At 39.2% G+C, this 19,301-nt stretch overlaps 1 protein-coding gene across 2 annotated transcripts; it reads left to right on the top strand.

Annotated features, from left to right (window-relative positions):
- Positions 1-12,985: 12,985 nt before the first annotated feature.
- mitfa (melanocyte inducing transcription factor a) lies at positions 12,986-18,306 on the top strand. 2 transcript variants are annotated; one of them, XM_086040124.1, is made up of 9 exons: positions 12,986-13,080; positions 14,108-14,320; positions 14,435-14,530; positions 14,653-14,761; positions 15,105-15,188; positions 15,504-15,560; positions 15,696-15,771; positions 16,021-16,168; positions 17,232-18,306. In XM_086040124.1, the coding sequence occupies exons 1-9, from the start codon at positions 13,048-13,050 to the stop codon at positions 17,628-17,630; spliced, it is 1,215 nt and encodes a 404-aa protein (XP_085896250.1). In that variant the 5' UTR covers positions 12,986-13,047; the 3' UTR covers positions 17,631-18,306. The 2 variants fall into 2 exon arrangements, with proteins under 2 accessions (XP_085896250.1, XP_085896249.1); XM_086040123.1 differs by having other exon boundaries at positions 14,108-14,335.
- The last annotated feature ends 995 nt before the right edge of the window (positions 18,307-19,301 follow it).

Below are 19,301 nucleotides of genomic sequence, written 5' to 3'. Positions count from 1 at the left end.
AGTACGGGACATATGGTATCACGAGGTCAGGGGTCTCAAACTCCAGTCCTCGAATCAAATGATCAGATCATCAACAATTTCTGCAGGGGCCTGATAACGATCCCGATCATTTGAATCAGGTGTGTTGCAGGAGGAAACCTCCAAAAAAATGCAGGAAAGCGGCCCTCGAGGATCGGAGTTTGAGAACGCTGCGCTACGATCATAAACCTTTATTACTACAGTACGCTCAACCCACCCGTTGCCATGGGCGGGCCAAATCAGGCCATGCTTGTGTCCCTTACTTGAGGCACTGATCCTTCAAAATATTTTTTGTGTTAAGAAATACTAGTGTGTTCTTTGTCACTAAGACATTAAACATAACACAAACAATGGTGTATTTTTGTTTGATTTATGGCCTAACTCCAATAGCCCATCAAAATGGCCAATGTCCTAGGGCTTGCATTCTTAAGACTTATTTTGTGCTTCTTGTCTTTTTTTGTCCATTCATGCTGGATCTGCCTGTCCATTTTAATATTGCTGCATAAAACTATCCTTGGGGGATGAGGTTTTAAATCTGCGATGTTTTTGATGAAGAAAAGTTGGCATTATTAACCTTTTGGGTACGTTTTGTGCTTTTTTTTGGGCTTTATATTTCCACTGGCAATAAACAAAACCACAGACTTCCCAAGTTTATCCTCAAGGCGCTATGTTCTTTCAAGTAGAACAAGTAGAAGCTTTGTTTTCAAGCAGCGTTTGAAGGCACAGTTTGCGTCCTCCTTCCATTCCCATTCTCATCTCATCCGACCAATAGATTGCTGTGCATTCAGCAGCATGCTGATGGCACAGCCGTGCGATTAGCTTCCCAAAGGAAGGATGTCCAAAAGTTGGTCAGTTGCCGAGTGTATTTTGTTTGCAATTGCTAGTTCCTTCTCGCTCAGTTACATTGGTCAATGCGTGGTGGCCTGAAGTGATTGTAATCGCTCCCACCCAAGCCACCCACATCCCATGGTCAGGGGAATTCTAGGAAATAGCTGAGGGGAGGAAGGAAGCTTTTCACCAATACACCAATAAACCATCACCTCGACCTTTTCAACTCAGTGTCAGATAGTGTAAATGAATGATATAGAAGTATGTGTCAACAATCCCGCAATTAGAACGAACCTCGCCGTTCCAGCTGCCTCGTTAACACAGGCCTTCCACAGCTTAGGTGAGTATTTCGGAAAAAAACCCATCATACCAACAGTCAAACATGATGGTGGTAGTGTGATCGGTTGGGCTGCTTTCAGAACCCGGACGACTTGGTGTGATTAATGGAACAATGAATGCTGCTCTTAACTAGAAAATCCTGAGGGAGAATTTTCGCCCATCAGTTTGTGACCACAAGCTGAACAATATTTGGGTTCTGCAGCAGGGCAATGATCCAAAACACACCAGAAAGTCATCTTCTGAAAGACTTAACAAAAAAAAAAAGAAGTTTTGAAGTTGCCCAGTCAAAGTCCAGATTCAATTGAAATGCTGTGGCCCGACTTTAAAATGGCCATTTAAGCATGAAAACCCTTCAGTGTTACTCAATTAATGCAATTCTGCAAGGAAGAGTGGGCCAAAATATCTGTACAGAGATGTGAAAGACTCATTACCAGGGACACAAAATGTTTAATTTCACTTGTTGTTGCTGCTGAGGGTGGCCCAACCAGTACAGGTAGCTTTGAATTTTTCTTCCCTTAATAAATAAAATCACCAGTTAAAAACTGAATTTCATGTTTACTTAGGTTATCTTTGTCTCATATATACTGTAAATGTATTTGATAAACTTTTCATAGCATTGTATTCCATCCATCCATTATCTACACCGCTTATCCTCACGAAGGTCGCGGGGAGTGCCGGAGCCTATCCCAGCTGTCTTCGGGCAGTAGGCGGGGGACACCCCGAATTGGTTGCCAGCCAATCGCAGGGCACACAGAGACAAACATCCGCACTCACAATCACAGCTAGGGGCAATTTAGAGCGTCCAATCAACTTACCATGCATGTTTTTGGAATGTGGGAGGAAACCGGAGTACCCGAAGAAAACCCACCCAGGCACGGGGAGAACATGGAAAATCCACACAGGAAGGCCGGAGCCGGGATCGAACCCACGACCTCTGAACTGTGAGGCGGACGTGCTAACCAGTCGACAGCATTGTATTCATTGTGGGTAAGTAGTGGCACAAAATCCGGACTCTGACCTTCCTGCCTGTTCTCATTCCAGAAACATTCATGTTTGTTGAGTTTCAGTCAGTCGGGATAGACACTAGCCTTTAGCTACCAAAGTAATTTTGGTTGCTCCTACAATTGACAATATTCATCAATTAAATGGCATTTGAATTTTACTAATAATGTACACAGTAAACCCAAAATAACACTCACAGAATTTCATCAACCTTGCCTTTCACTTCCTTTCTTTTTGTTATAAGAAAAATAATGTGAAAATGATTCCGTTCATATTGGCAGTTTCTAAGTATGAATTAAAGTCCATCCTTCTGCCCTACCATCCATTTTCGACATTGCTTATCCTTACTACTTTGGGAGCTTGGTGGGGTACATTTTGGAGTTGTCTTCAGGAAAAAATAAAATAAAATAAATAACACCAGAAGAACCCAATAGAAATAAGCCTTTGGGCATTATTGTGTTTTTATCCTCAGTGATGACTGACTGAGTGAGGGGAGGTTTAATTGGGTTGTCTGTGCTGTCAACAAATAAAGTCAATAAATCAATCATCCAATCAATCCACAACTTGTTAGTTGCTTCTTTGAAAACATTGACTAGAGGGGATAGGAAAAGTCTCTTAATATAGGGACCAACAAACTATGTTGGGAATATTGTCTGCTTTTGCAAATCATTCCCGTAATGTCCACCCATTTTTGCCCATGTCAGGGCGTGGCCATTTTTCCACTTGCTGTCAACTGAAAATGACTTCACGTTTGCTCAGGGCTCTGCTAACGACCAATCACGGCTCAGCTTCAGAGAACAGGTGAACTGTGATTGGTCGTTACCTGAGCCCTGAGCAACTGTGATGTCATTTTCAGTCGACAGCAATGACAAAATGGCCACGCCATTTTGCTGATAGATTTTGCTGATTAACATATCCCACACACACAATATTAATCAGAATGCCATGTTTTGACTAGTGGAGGCTCATAGAACATGTTTTTCTAAAGAATTTTTTGAGGGTTGACTTCCCCATTAAAAATGTCGCTCGTGAATAAACTAGTACAGTAGTTTAATTGCATTTATTGTATTCATCAATATTTTGTCGATGTCATATGTTTAAAGTTCTTCTGATCTGATCAGATGTGTGTGTGTGCACGCACGTGTGAGTATGTCACTCTCTCTCAAACTCTTTCTCAAAACTGTCTACTATGCTACCAAGTATAGAGCGTATCTTGAAAGCCTGAAAATTGATTTAGCTGTACAAAGTATGGTAATTATCACAAAACTATTGATTTAGAATGCCTCATTTAAGGTTGGAACGAAGCATTGCGTCGAAGCGATATGTGCAATTTGTTGCAAAGTCAGTCAATAAAGAAGGGTTAGCGACACGTGATACATTCAAAGATTTGTGAAGATCTGATTCCCAAGTTTCTTTTGAGCCATTCATGCCAAGTTTTTATTGCCTCCTATTACAATACACAATTCCAATAAATTCATTTCATTTATTTATTTCTTTAAATATTATTATTTATTCAATTGAACACACTACAAAAACAAAGTAAATGTCATGATTGGGTATAAAGGGAGCATGCTCAAAAGGCTCATGAATGGGGGTTCTGCACTTTGTAACTGTGTGAGCAAATAGTCCAACAGTTTATAAGCAATGACTCTCAACATATACCACTTAAAAAAAAAACCCAAAACACTGCCAGCCAGTCACAGTTTGTTGCTACATCCCTGAAAGCAACCACGTCTAAATATTTACATCCATGCATTTTTTTGTCCTCGTTGCCATCATTAGAGTTGTGGGTGAGCTAAAGCTTATCGTACCTGACGTCGGGGTGAAAAGCGAGGTTTACCCTGGACTGGTCACCAGCCAATCACAGGGCACATACCGTTGCAAGAAAAAGTTTGTGAACTCTTTGGAATAAAGCGTGATATGATCTTCATTTATGTCATAACAATTTACAAACATAGTCAATTTAAACCAAGGCCGCACAATCCATTCCCATACTTTTTTCGGACTATAAGTCAGAGTATAAGTCGCACCAGTCAAAAATCGTGAAGCATCATGAAGACGAAAAAAACATGTTATGGTCGCACTGGGCCATACATCACTTTTTTCAAACTTCCACTTCTAACCATGAAAACGTTTTTTTTTTTTTTTTTTTTTTTTTTTTTTTAGTTTACAGTGGCTTATCTTAACTAGAATCCCGCGTCGCATTGCGGTCAAAGGTAGAATCTTGGTCTGTTATTGTGCCTTTTGATGTTGTAAATAGTAAAAGATAATTTTTGGGCGGTTCTGGCGACTTTTAAAGTGAATGCAGACAAACATGTTTACAATATTATTTTATATACTGGTAGTTTAAAAAAACGAAATACTACACTCTTTTTATTAGACTAGCTTCAAATCCATAACACGATATGGAATTTGAATGTGTAACAGACATTTTCAGCAGTTGGATTCATATAACGGTGAAAATGATCCCAGATGAGAGTATTATCCTAAAGGTTGTGCTAAATGTGCTTCGCTAAAGCAGTTTTTTGTGGTCATCAACCACACCACTTTTTTACTTTTTTTTACTTTTTTTCTTGACTGTAAGATATTTTTCCCCTTTGACTTCACATATTTGTCATTGTGTTCATTGATAGCAGATAAACATAATTGCTCAGCTCCACTGAATAAATTTTTGGCGGATGCAGAGCAAATCGTAGCAAAATGTAATGTGACATCTAGGCATCTGTGTCCAAATGGTCTTGTGTCTTGGTGCTAAACAAAAATATGTGTTGTTTATTCCTGAAAGGAATATTACATTACCATGAGATCTTTGATGAAGGCTTGAAATGAGTTCTTGGAAGTTGTGCCAAGAAATTCTTGTGAGTTTGCTGATAGGATTGTTAATATTATTAGGCAAGATGTTGTATTTTACCCTGACAGTTTGGTGAAGATAACTCTAGAAAAATACAATCACCTTATGAAGTCTAAAATAATAATCTACTTTGTATGTAGTGGAACCTCATAATTTAAGTTACCTAGGTATTCAACACCTTGAAATTTCAAGTTTTTCCAATTTTAAGGAACAAGAAAAAAATAATTAAAAGAAAAATTGCGTGATTTGGGGTGAGATGTGTGTTTCAACATGAGTTTTCTCATAGGGCTAACAAAGGTCACATCACAGTACACACTTTTACTGATGTATGAACTGCTGGCGTTTTATTCCATTGAGTTTGTAAATTCGAGACATTTCATCCTCTAAACCAGGGGTGTCAAACTCATTTTTGTTGCGGGTCATATCGTAGTTCTAATTTCACTCGGAGGGCCGTTACGACTGTTAACCCGTGTAAATGGATGATCGCCTTATACACAACTAGTTGATGAATCACTAGTTTTGAAGTCAGGAGCCACTAAATAGTTTGTTCAACAATTTTTCAATGTATTTTAAACGAAGGATTGGTAACAAATGCTTGAAATATCAAATATGTTGTGTTAACAGTGAAGACAATTTCAAATAAAGATGTCAAGTCAACACATGATTTGTCTTCGCGGGCCACATAAAATGATGTCGTGGGCCGGATGTGACCCCCGGGCCTTGGGTTTGACACCTGTGCTGTAAACCAATGAGGGGCCTTAGAGATCTCAGTTGGATCTGAAGGGCAAAAAATTGACTTTTGTGATAACAGAAGATAATAGTGTTCACAAACTTTGCTATTTTTTACATACCGTTTGTGTATGCACACAACAGGACTCTGTTTCTTCCCCGCTTGCAGGGGCTTTCCGTCTTCCTCGCCCAAAATTTTCCACGGGAGTGTGAATGTTGGACCTAGTGCCTTTTTCTCTGTGTGTGCTTTGTGATTGACTGGTGACCTGTCCAGGTACTACTGGTGTACCCCACATCTTGGCCAAAGTCATCTGCTATAAGCTCCAGCTCACTTGTGACCCGATCACGACAAGTGGTACAGAAAAATGGATGGATGGATGGTTGGAAATTTAAAAAAAAACGTAGTCATGGCAGTTTTAGTGCAGCTAGGATAGATTGTTTGAAACTTTAGAATTGATTTTCACTTAAACGTCACCCTGAATCCTAAAACGTTTGTTTCTTACGTTTGTGGAACGTATGGAACTTGATGGCTTAATAAAGACAACATTTTGAAATATCATATCCCTCCACGTGCAGACATTTGCGGTTAAACATTGACCTTTTCTTTGCACTGGAGGCTTACTGAGAGGAATAATGATACATTTGTGTACTTTGACTTTTTGATTTGGGTTGGGATGTTTGAAACTGAGTAAAACAAGTCTTTTGTTTTGTTTAACCCCAACAAATAATACCTGCAGCCCATTTCTCTTTCTACTTAGATGGCTTTTTCGTGAATGTATTTTCAAACAAAAACATGCACATACGAACAAAATCTTACATGGCTTCATAAATTGTATTTCTGTCTACTTCTGGCTGAGTGGATCAGTGCTAAAATCCATTTTTCCACTTCTGTAGCCTCATTTACGCTATGCTACACAGTTTGATTTATTTATACGGCGTATAAAACTTGTAAATGGACACTCAGTGTTTTTTGGGGTTTTTTTAGATCAAATTTTGGACTATTTCATTTGTGTACATAGGCCAAGGTTAGGAGTGGTATTTGCATAAACAATAACATATATAAATAAAGTATATACAAAATATGTCGCAGAAATATTGATCAAATGTTTTCTTTCTTACAACCAATGACAGGAAAGACCCAAAGGGGTTAAGCACTATTGTTAGTCACTTGAACAAGTGCATGTTCACACAGAGATTGGACAGATGGGATGTGTTTTCTTCTTGGAAAAGGATATTTAATTCTTGCTAATCTTAACCACTAGCCACAGGCTAAAGAGCAAAGACATCTCTTTGTCCAGTGCTCCTCCTCTTAATGAAGTGGTTGTCCCTACAATATCTGATAATGCTCTTCAGAATGGCTAAAAAAATGCATTTGATAAGTCAAGTTTAGGGTAAAGTTTGTTTGCTGGATAAAAAGTAGAGACAGCATGGACTGTTGACAACTTTGGTTTGTCAAATGAAATTGTAAAGCTTGAAAGTAATGAATTCTTCCTTGCTACAAGCAGCTTGACAAAGTTATCACAATGCAAAAAAATATGCTCATCGATATGCTGGGAAAAGTGGAATGTACATACATTTTTCAGAAGCTCCGTTTGCTAACCAAAATGTTACTACCTACTGAAATCAATAGAATTGATTGATTGATTCATTCATTCATTTCAATTTCAATGTGTTCCAACCCCAGAAACTTTACGTTTTATATTGTTTTTATCAGCGTGTATTTAAAAATGAATATTTTTTTTTTCCTTTTACACACTGATAAAAATAATTTTAAAAAACCCCGATAAATATTCAACATTCTATATATGTTTTACACAAAAATATTAAAAATATAGAAAAAAAGCAGAAAATCTGTGAATTTGTCAATTATTATGCATCAACTATTGTTATAAGTAGTAAAATCACCATTCACCACTAGGTGGGCGACATGACTTAATTGCACTTGCATCAGCTATAATCGTGGCAATAAAAGGCCACTCTGAAAAATGCACTTTTGTGCAGTTTTTATTGGGGGAGGGGGTTCTGGGGACTCAGAAAACCAAACGCCAGATACGCTGTCTGCCATCTGCCCTGAACAGTGTAAACCAGGATTCAGCCGTGAAGAGAAAACCTCTTCGACGTGCCAGACGCCATCAAATGTGAGCATTTGCCCACTCAATTCGGCGACGAACCGGAGTCAGGTCGAGACCCCGATGAGGAACGACGAGCATGCAGATGAGCTTACCTGAGACGGTTTCTGACAGTTTGTGCAGAAATTCTTTGGTTATGCGAACCGATTGTTTCAGCAGCCGTCCGAGTGGCTGTTCTCAGACGATCTTGGAGGTGAACATGCTGAATGTGGAGGTCCACTTGGTCTGCTAAGGCACACCTGTGCACTAATCATGGTGTCTAATCAGCATCTTGATATGGAACACCTGTGAGGTGGAATGGATTATCTCGGTAAAGGAGAAGTGCTCACATTCGCAGATTCAGACTGTTTTGTGAAAAAATATTTGCGAATAATGGTGATGTGTATGTGGAAAAAGCTTTAGACCTTTGAGTTCCTCTCATAAAAAATGTTCGCAAAAACAAAAGTGTTGCGCAAATATTTTTGTTGAATTTACTTGAATATTTCTTGATAAAAGGAGGACGGTAACTCAAAAGTAGAAAAAAAAATCACCACACCGTAAAAAAGATTTTCAATATTTTTCACGTACAAATAACAGATGTACTCAGCATTCGACGGGGCAGTGTTTCTTTTTTTTTTTTTTTTCTTCTTTCAGTTAAATAGTGGGTCTTGGTGTGCTCTAAGCACGGGTTTCTCAGCACAATTTGTATTCTTTTTATTGCCTTATCGCCACTAGTCTTATGTATTTCATGTCATGACAAGATATTGAAATACATCCAAAAGGCTTGAGTTTGACCATAAAATACCCCAAATAAGGCTTGTCGACACAGGAAGAAATTGAGTCGCTTGAACTATAAGAATAGCTCTGTTTGTTTTCGTGGGGTCGAGGAATGATGCCTCTCTCTTGAAATGTTATTGGTCCTGAAGGCAAAGTCTAAAACGTGGACCCATGTGCTCTCTTTGAGCAGGTAATAAACTTGTGTCTCAAGAAGATTCTGTGAATAAAGTGAGAGATTGTGGGGGCTAAAAGAGACATCCTTTGTTAACATTTCCCTCTACACCCAAAGGTTGGGCTGGCGGAAAAGGACACACTGTAGAGGGAACTTAAAGGAATACTTGGTTATGACTTGACAATGAAAGCATTCTTCGTTTTTATCAGTCACTGTTGTGCCACAGGGCACTTCCACCGAGTTTGTATTTGTCTACCCAGATCCAAGTCAGTTTCCAGTAATCCAAACAAAGGTGTGCTGTGTTAGTTCTAGTAGCATTGTATGAGATTACATGGCAGACCTTTTTTTTTTTTTTTTAATTTTGTTTTATCAATTAAGCACACATTTTTATGGTGCATTCTGTTTGAATGGTGAATAATTCCATACGGGTTAACCGACTAAAACACTGCTTGTGTCATTCAAATTATCGAAGAGGCTGAGGTAACAACCAATAATGCCTCACCTGTTTTCTGAGTTTGGTCATGTGATGCTGGCAAGCTGAGCCCTTAGGCACTGTGATGTCACATCAAGTTGCAAACAGGTCACCCTCTGAGATGGATAAAATCAATCTTCTTCTTCTGGGTTGGGGGGCCGGCCCTTGTCAAGCAAGCCCTCATCTTCCCTCGACTTCTTGGCCAATGGCGAGCCGTGTTTTTTAGCTGAACATTCGAGTGCTGTTATGTGCCAGTTAGCAGGAGCTAACACTGATAAGACACTGTTAGCTAGTGTAAATCTGTGCTAATAGTGCAGCTATGCTTACATTTTAGATTCAACGTGCTAGTGCCTCTGTCACTGCTTCAAAGTGGCTCTTTTGCTGTTGAATGTCGGCCAGGCTAACTGCCAAGCCATTGGCTAAGATATCTTGATTGGCGGTGTGTTATGCATCACAAGGTAGCGTAAAATGTCTGGCTCACAGACACATTTTCAGAAATAGGCAGTTAACCATTAATTTATCATAATATGTCCCCATTAGGTTCACCTTGAAGTACCCACAATTAGTTGTACTGTACAAACATCCTCTCCATGTTTGGCCTTTGATGAAAGTTGTTGTGCACTAATCGTAATCTTTTTGTCAACTTCTGGTTCTCAATTTGAGCTTGTCTGAACTTGAAAGGGCTGAGAAGCTCATAGGGACTCTTTATCACCAAAGCTCCAGGAGTTTTCTTCAGCTTTATTTCACACGTCACTTATTTGCAGAAGCTTTAAACTAGGTTGATAACCTTGAATCAAAGACAAAAAAGACATTGCATGAAATCGCTAGTGTAAGAACACTCTTCTGCGGTGTGTTAAATTTACGAGACATGGCCTATTTATTTTGGTTTCACAGAGTTTTTAAAATGGTGCATTGTGTTTCCTTGGATCAAAAACAGTTCAGCTCCTCTCTTTTATTTTATTACAAAGCACCGTATGGTTTAAATGGCTATACTTAATTAATTAAAATTACATTGAAGACAAGTGACAATCTCTTTCGGCCGTTCAACAACAGCAGTGAGTCAAGCTCCACCTTCGGCAACCATACGGCTGCTGAAAATTTCAGCTACAATTTGCAGAGACTTTTTACAACGGAAAGGGCCCACAATGTATACAGTCCCCCCCAAAAGTATTGGAACAGCAAGATCAGTTCCTTTTGTTTTTGTTGCATATTAAAGGCATTTGAGTTTCAAAAGATGAATATGAGGCAAAATTCAGAGTTCAGAATTCCAGCTTTTATTTCATGGTATTTAGATGTGTTAAACAACTCAAGGACAGAGCAGCTTTTGTTTGAAACTACCCACTTTTCAAGTCAGCAAAAGTATTGGAACAGTAATGAAACATGATGCTCGCAGCAGAAAGAATTCTGAAGTCTACAAAACCATTTTCTTCGGCAATTTAGGAGGAGGTCTGAGACTGACCCAGTCAATCGCTGGACCTAAACCCAAGAGAGCCTGCATTTTACCTCCTGTAGAGGAGACTGGAGAGAGAAACCCCCCAGAAACAAACTAGAACTGAAAGAGGCTGCAGTAAAGGCCTTGAAAAGCATTTCAAATGAAGAATGCAACATTGTGGTGAAGTGAAGTCAATGGCTCGTAGGCTTGATGCAGTGAATGGAAATAAAGCTTGTGCCACCAAATATTCAATGTTATTCACTTCAAGTTCATTTAAACAACTTCAACAGCTTCAAACAAAAGGCGCTAGTTATTTAACACTGTGTTTTTCAAACTGTTTTGAGTCAAGGCACATTTATTTCATTGAAAAACTCCCGTGGCACACCACCAGCTGAAATTGGGGGGAAAAAAAGAAGCTTATTTTAACAATATAAATGTTGTATTGTTTGTATAAGCATTTTTTAACATTGAAGAATGACGTTTTCTAATAACATCCTGAAGAGGAATTAAATAAACACAAAAGAAAAGAAAAAAAGTATTTTATTTACTTTGCTTACTCAGTGTGAAACATGGGCCTGTTTGGATAAACATGTGTCACTAATTCGCTTGTCTCCAAACAAAGACAATTAGCTACCTGCTGCTGTTGCTACCTGCTGGTATGGAAGAGTACTACAATGTCGACTCGTAAAGACATGATTACGCTGCCAGGTGCTGGACCGCACAGGCACACAAATTCCGTTATTTCCCACGGCACACTGCTGTGCACACATGGGCACAGAGTTTGAAAAACACTGATTCAATACACCTGCATGTAAATATCTTGACATAAAAGCTGGAATTCTGAACTTTTGTCTGATATTCAGCTTGTGATCTGAAATCTCTTCAGTGTACAACAAAAACAAAGGTACTGACCTTGCCATTCCAATACTTTTGGAGGGGACAGGACCTTAGTGAAACGCTTGGTGGCTTAAATCCATCCAGATAACGTAATTTTTATCGGGCGTCCGTTCGCGATTCCGACTGCAGACTTCGGCCGACTGCGTCCTTCCCTTTGGAATGACCTTCCATTAAATGTTAGGCAAGACCCCTCTCTGTCCACTTTTAAAACCCGTTTGAAGACACATTTCTATTCTTTGGCTTTTGATTCGACGTGATAAGACGATGTTTTCTGCTGTTTCTGGTGTCTGATGTATACACTATTTTGTGTTAATTTATTGCCTTCTCTTGTTATATTATTGCTATTTTGTTGTTGTATGTAAAGTGCTTTGTTACAGCTGTAGCTGTTGTTAAATGCGCTATATAAATAAAGTTGTATTACATTGTATTGTATTGTTTGCTTTTGTGACAAAAAAAAAAAAAGCACCCCATGGAGCCTGTTTTTCCACCACACATGCTCATTTGAACAGAAGCCTAATCGTGCACATCCACTATTGTTTCTCACACTGTGGGAGACACTTGGTGGCCAATAAATAAAAACCCAGCTTTGTACTATCTGTTCTTCCATCTTAATTCCATTATTTATACTGACCGACCAAGTATGACTTGATTCAGCAAATTTCCATTTCACGTCACCCTTTGGGATATTGCCCTTAGTTGTTTTTGACACCATGGTCGATTGTTTCCCCCCAAATCAATCTATAAAATCCATTGCCACAGTCAGATATGACGTAAAACCCCCATTAATGTTACAGACATGACAGAACATGCTAAGTACTCTTTTGGAAAGAATGATGCCCGTGGCAGGAAAAAGTAATATCTGAAATATTAAGAAAAAAAAGTAAATACCTCCATTTTCATGCAGCAAAAAAATCACCACCCTCAAATGTGAACATGTTGGTTAACCATGCTTACAAAACTGGGTGCTTTTTTTAAAACGCGCTATACATTAGTGTTTTGGTATGTCTGGTTTGTACGAGAACAGTAGCACTCAGTTTTAGTCCTGATAATCAGAACAAACAATGTTCTATACTTGATGAGCAGAACGAAAGAATAAATGTTAGTTGGCCTTAAGCTAGGTTTAGTTCGCAGACTACTGGCCAAATAATAAAAAGACTTCTTTGTGAGCTGAAAGTGGTGACGTCAAACGGGCTCCATAAAGACATAAATTCATAGTTTAGCGAGAACAACACACCAGGGGGAGGATTAGTTTCTGTGTCCTCCTCCATTTCTTAACTTGCATAACTAATGAGCCTTAAATCCTTGATAACTTAGCAAGGAAGGCTGACTGCTCCCACATTTACACATGCTAGGCTAACAGGATAACGGGACAACACGGTGTGAATGTAACTAAGGTGTGTTTTTACGTAGTTCCAAACAAATATGTTGGAGATGCTTGAGTATAGTCACTACCAGGTAAGATGGCTGAATTTTTTTGAGTATTTTATCACTGATAGTGGATTTCTTTGTCATGGATTACTTGCAGACCAGCTTCATTCCGACTGCTTGATTACAGCGCTATTCTGCAGCTGTACTTAGTTGGGAGCATGTATTTATTTATTTATTTGTTTGTTAGTTTTATTTAGATCTTCTACTTGTGAGTTCTGTCCAACCACAAGAATCTATGTAAACATCTGTTCAACTTCACCTGTAACTTTGTACAATGCAATACTGATATACATCCAATCCATCCGTTTTCGTGACCACTTATTCGCCAGGGCCTGGATTCAAACCACCAACGTCAAAACGGTGCCACTGTGGCGCCACTGAATTATGCATACATTAAAATGTATGAATCCAGAAAAATTCTGAAAAATGTACATATTTACGATGGCAAACCATATTTAATTATGACAGCTTATTATTATCATTGAGGCATGTTAGCCAACTGGTTGGCGCGTTCATCTCACAGTTCTGTGGTAGGGAGTGCAAATCCGGGCTACTTTTGTAGTTTGTATGTTCTCCCCATACTTGTGTGGGTTTTCTCCTCCCACCTTCTGAAAATATTCAAATTATGCTCACTGAAGACTAGAAATAGGAGTGAATGTGAGTTTGCGTAGTTGTTTGTCCACTGTGCCTTTCAACCGGTGAGGGACTAGGTCTACTGCTTTAGAATCAATTAAGAATATCATTTATTGGCCCGAAAAGGGGCTAAATGTTTAAAAAAAAAAAAAAAAAAAAAAGAAAGAAAGAAGAGTCTTCTTGAGTGGTTTGAAACCTTATTGTTGATCCACTTTTGGATGTGCTGCAATGGTCATCTTATTGCTAATGGTTAGCACTGTCCATACACGAGCTCAAACACATTTGTCCACATTTCTTGCTTATGTTTCCTTATCCCGATCTAAAGGATGAAAAGCATTATTATGGTTTATGGATGGATGCATAAAAAAGAGTCCAAAATCTATCCCTTTGTAATATTTATGCTCATCTTTTGCTCATGTAGGTGCAATCCCATCTCGAAAATCCCAGCAAGTACCACATCCAGCAGAACCAAAGGCAGCAGGTGAGACAGTATCTGTCCACCACCCTGGGAGGCAAAGCTGGCGGCCAGTGCCCCAGCCAGCCACCCGAACACGGCATGCCACCCGGGCCTGGCAGCAGTGCCCCCAACAGTCCCATGGCTCATCTCACCCTCGCCTCTAACTGTGAGAAAGAGGTACGCGTAACAAAGGTCATTATTTCATTCCATTTGGGTGACTTGATGGCGTTTATCTCAGTGTGTAGTATTTTTTTGAAATAATGAAATGCATTTTTTTCCATGTCATCCAAGATGGATGAAGTCATTGATGATATCATCAGTATGGAATCAAGTTACAATGAAGATGTTCTTGGACTCATGGATCAAGGACTTCAACTAAACACCACAGTAATTATAACCGATTTTTCTTACTTCAACCACATTGTTAATTGCATATATTTTAGAAATATCAAGTCATAATATAAAGATGCTTAAGACTATTCTCAATTTTTTCTTTTCTTTCTCGAAAGCTACCTGTGTCTGGTAATCTTCTGGAAGTATACGGCAACCAAGGACTTCCCCACCCAGGCCTCGCCATCAGCAACTCCTGCCAACCAAACATCAAAAGGGAATACACAGGTAAAATACTTAAAAACACAGAGCTGTATTTCCACAATGAATACATTCTCATAACATTACATAGCAATTGATGGACTTGTGTGAACAATGAAAATCCCTGTAATCATGATTAAAAATGCATTACTCTAACAAATATCCTCATTATGAACAAGTTATTGTTTTCAGTTAACTGCATATTTTTGGAGCATTTCTTGCCCTTCAAATGTTTTGAAACAGTACAGTATTGATATTGTGTGCAATTTAGAAATGCACAAGATACAAATAAGTATATTATATCAATTATTTGCCAATTTGCACAAGAAACAAATAAGTATATCAATTATTTGCCAAATAATTACTCCAGCTCCTGGCATGAAGCAAGTACTGGGCAAACCTGGACCCTGTGGCCGGTACGAAAACTATCAAAGATCTGATGGCTTCCCAGTAGGTAAGCGACATAAAACAAACGCTGAAAGTTGTTGTTGATTTGGGTTTTAGAAAATGTGTTTTGTGAATTACAAAATCGCACACAATGTGAATCACTTGTATGTGTTAAATTGGGATGGCTTGTGCAATTTTAGCTTTGCTAATCCTCAGAGCATTTCGGATGACGAGATGCATATTTTCAAGTTTCCAAATCTGAAAGTAAACAACTTGAAATGTGTAGATAACAGCTTGTGGAAAATAAGTGTGACATTGCTTTGTATAGGCTTTGGGTTACCCATTTAATAGCACTAATCCCACATTTGTCTTTGCTTCAAAGAGGCTGAGGTTCGTGCTCTGGCTAAAGAACGTCAGAAAAAGGACAATCACAACTTGAGTGAGTCGTTCAAATATTGATATTGTGACGAAGAAAGATAATTCCGTTCTTTTTTAGGATTTTTTTGGAAGCAAAATGAAAACGCGTCCTCCAAAAGTTCCCTTTACTGACATTTAATTTGTACCCAACTTGTAGTTGAACGAAGACGAAGATTCAATATCAACGATCGTATAAAAGAACTTGGAACCTTAATACCAAAGTCAAATGATCCGTAAGTATGATCTGAATGTATTAAAACTCCTCAGCGACAGACGCACACGTGTTCATTTTTTCATCTTTCTGTGTATCCAGTTCAAGTCAGCTATCAACATGATTTTAGTCACTGTCTTCTTCACATAGCCAAGTGCCCTTTAAGTGAAATGATTTATTTGCTCAGAAAGGCCATGAAGAATCCTCTGTTGTTCCGGTCAGCTGTTCAGCTGACTCTGACTTTAGACCTTTTGTCTCCTGTATCCCCCAGAGATATGCGCTGGAATAAGGGCACCATTCTCAAAGCTTCTGTGGACTATATCAGGAAACTACAGCGGGAGCAGCAGAGGACCAAAGAGCTTGAGTGCAGACAGCGGAAACTGGAGCACACAAATCGTCACCTGATGCTTCGGATCCAGGTGGGCTCCCACTTGCGAATAAACACGTTGCTATGCATTCTGAATTACATTTCATTTCATGCAGAGAGGAAGAATTAGGATACAGGGATATTTATCAGGGTCCCCCCCCAAAAATATCTAAACCAAGTTTCTCACTCACTCATATTATCGAACATTTACTATGGTTGCCAAATTAATGTTGCTGAATTCGAATAAAGGCATGTAAATGGCGTAAGTCATGGCTTGCTGGTCTTCAATTATGATGGTAAAAGAAGATCGCTAAAGTTCATAGATAAACTTTTAAACCCAGGTTAAAAACTTCTCTTATATTTAAAGTGGAAATCAACCCGAACATATTTTTTTGCAATAATACGTTCCCAGCAGGCCCACTAGTTGAAACACGGCATTCTGATTAATAGTGCATCTGTGCAATATGAGTTAAGCAGCAAAATCCACCCGTTTTTAGCCATCTCAGGGGGTGGCCATTTTGTCATTTCTGTCGACTGAAAACGCACAACTACCCAGGGATTAGGGAACGACCAATCACATATCGCTTGTTTTCTAAAGCTGAGCCGTAATAGGTCGTTACCTGAGCCCTGGGTAGTTGTGATGTCATTATCAGTCGACAGAAGTAGCAAAATGGCCGCCCCCGGAGATGGCTAAAAAGGAGTGGATTAACTCTTATTCCACAAACGTAATATTTATCAGAATGCCTTGTTTCAACTAGTGGTCTTGCATAGAACATATTCTTGAAGAACATATGTTTGGGTTGATTTCAACTTTAAGGTTCGCTAAACAATTTTAGATTTTTTTTCCTTTTATATATTTTTAGAAACCCACTTGTATTTATTTACTTTACTTTTAAAAGTTTTCTATTTATGTGTTTAAATGTTGTCAACGTACATTCTAGTAAATAATGTGAGCTACTTTTGTTTTCTCTGCTTTGCTTTCGAATGTTGCTAACTGGTGTGTTTGTAAATGCTTGTAGATGTTGTGCCTTGGCTTGTGTGAAGCACATTGAGTTGCCTTGTGTATGAAATGTGCTATATAAATAAAACTGCCTCGCCTTTTGACTTTCGCATAGGAGTTGGAGATCCAAGCCCGTGCTCACGGTCTCACGATTGTGTCATCCCCATCAGTCTGCACATCAGAGATGATGGGCCGGGTCATTAAACAGGAACCCATCCTTGATGACTGCACTTCGGAGCTCTACCATCACGCCTCGGCTCCTGACATGTCCCCTCCAACCACACTGGACCTCAACAATGGCACCATTACCTTTGATCCCATTCCCACTGATACTGGGGATTCTGGCCCATACGCAAACGCCAGGACCTGTAAAATGAAGGAATTGGTCAGGGATAATACATTGTCACCAATTTCCCCAAGTGACCCATTACTATCATCAATGTCTCCAGATGGCTCAGTTAATATCCACCACAGTTCTAATTCTAGAATGGAGGACAAGGAGTGTCCCTGTTAGTTTAGCCTTAAGGCCGCCGCACACCAATCTGACTTCGGACGTCGTGACCAACTGTCCCGTCGGCCTAGAAGTTGGCGCTTCGGACCGGAAAATGACAGAAGAACACACTGCAAAAGCCGACGGAGACGCCGACTACTCCGGACCTTTTGTGCATTTGTGAGAATTAGTACACCCCTCCCCCTCCGTGCCATCGGAGTTAGTATATTTACCAAACAATTACGAACGGTTTCTGTATGAAAATATAAAAATAAAACCAAGTATAAAAATAAATCCTACCTGGTATAATCAGCGGCGTCTCAATAGCTTCCCATAGCTTGCCTTGCAGCATTCGATCAGCGTAGCTTTTCACGGCATTGTCGAAAAACGGCGGTCTTTTTTTTTTTTTTTTTATGCTCTTCTGTTCAGCCAGCCATTATGTCCATAGAGGAGATGTGAAGAAAGAGCGAAGTTGATTTAGTTCTTTAGGGAAAAGCTTCGATTTTCACCGTTCGTCCGCATTCGTCACTTCCCGTTCTGGTCCAGTGCCCTGATTCCCTAGCAAACAGCCAATTACAGTGATCATTTGTCCCGACAGAGCGACTCGATTCTACATGTTGTATCAGCTGAACACGCCCTCAGACACACTAAACAGATGGCTTGGACCGACTATCCGACGGCCGACGTCGGATTGGTGTGTCGAGGCCTTTACGCTCGCTGACTTTGCATTTGTAGCATCTCAGCACTGAGATACACATTTTCATTAGCAATCGAAATGGTCTTTTTCTATTGTAAATACTGTGGTTCCATTTAGAGAAAGGGTGACAAAGTCCGGTCCTCGAGAGTCCCTATCCAGCCTGTTTTAGATGTCTCCTTCCTCCAACACACCTGGTTCAAATGATTCGGATTGTTATCAGGCTTCTCAGCTCTCAGATCTAGAGCTACTTAATGGACATGTTAAGGTTTAACATGTTTAAAAAGTGCATTCTGCTATTTGCTGATATGTTACAGCACGCAAGATAACCCAATTATTGAAGTTATCGACAAATATCAGTTGGCTTCATTTTATGTCCCCCCCCACCCCCTTGCTTTTTTCTCTTATCACTGTCTAGTCTGTACAGCAAACCTTCTTACTGTTTTCATTTTTGCGACCAGTAAGTGAAGAGAGCAACGCCACCTGGTATATTGTATACAATAATACTGCACATGGTTAGTTGAATGGTTGGACAGCACATCTAATAACACAATTTTGACCTATTGTCTTAGCTCTGTTAAAGTTTAAAGAATAAAGTGTTTTGTTATTCAATTGAACTTCAAGACAGAACTCGTAAAAGGCGTTTTGAGTGTAGTAGATCACTTTTGCTGTGTTTTCTTTATCATTAAATTATGTGTGTGTGTGTGTGTGTGTGTGTATTTTATTTGTATATGCCTGTTGTGTTATTATGAATTGTTCTAATTTAGTAAGTCTTGTTCCACATTTTATATTTGGATGTTCAGCTGAAAACGAATGACAAACTCTTCTTTACTGTATACAGTGTTTGGCCACACTGTGAAAATGTAGAAATTCACCCAAAATAGTATGGCTAAGAATGTGATAAGCATATTTATTGTAATACACATTAGTGCATTGATCTTGCAAGTTATTGTTTGTATATTTTGTTGATGTTTTTTTTCGTATTTATTATAAAAACAATT

This window comes from Filicampus tigris, chromosome 9 (genome assembly GCF_054856515.1).
Source record: "Filicampus tigris isolate MCC_2025a chromosome 9, RoL_Ftig_1.0, whole genome shotgun sequence".
Lineage (NCBI taxonomy): Eukaryota > Metazoa > Chordata > Actinopteri > Syngnathiformes > Syngnathidae > Filicampus > Filicampus tigris.
The sequence above is the reverse complement of the archived record's forward strand: the minus strand, read 5'-3'. Positions and strand labels throughout refer to the sequence as shown.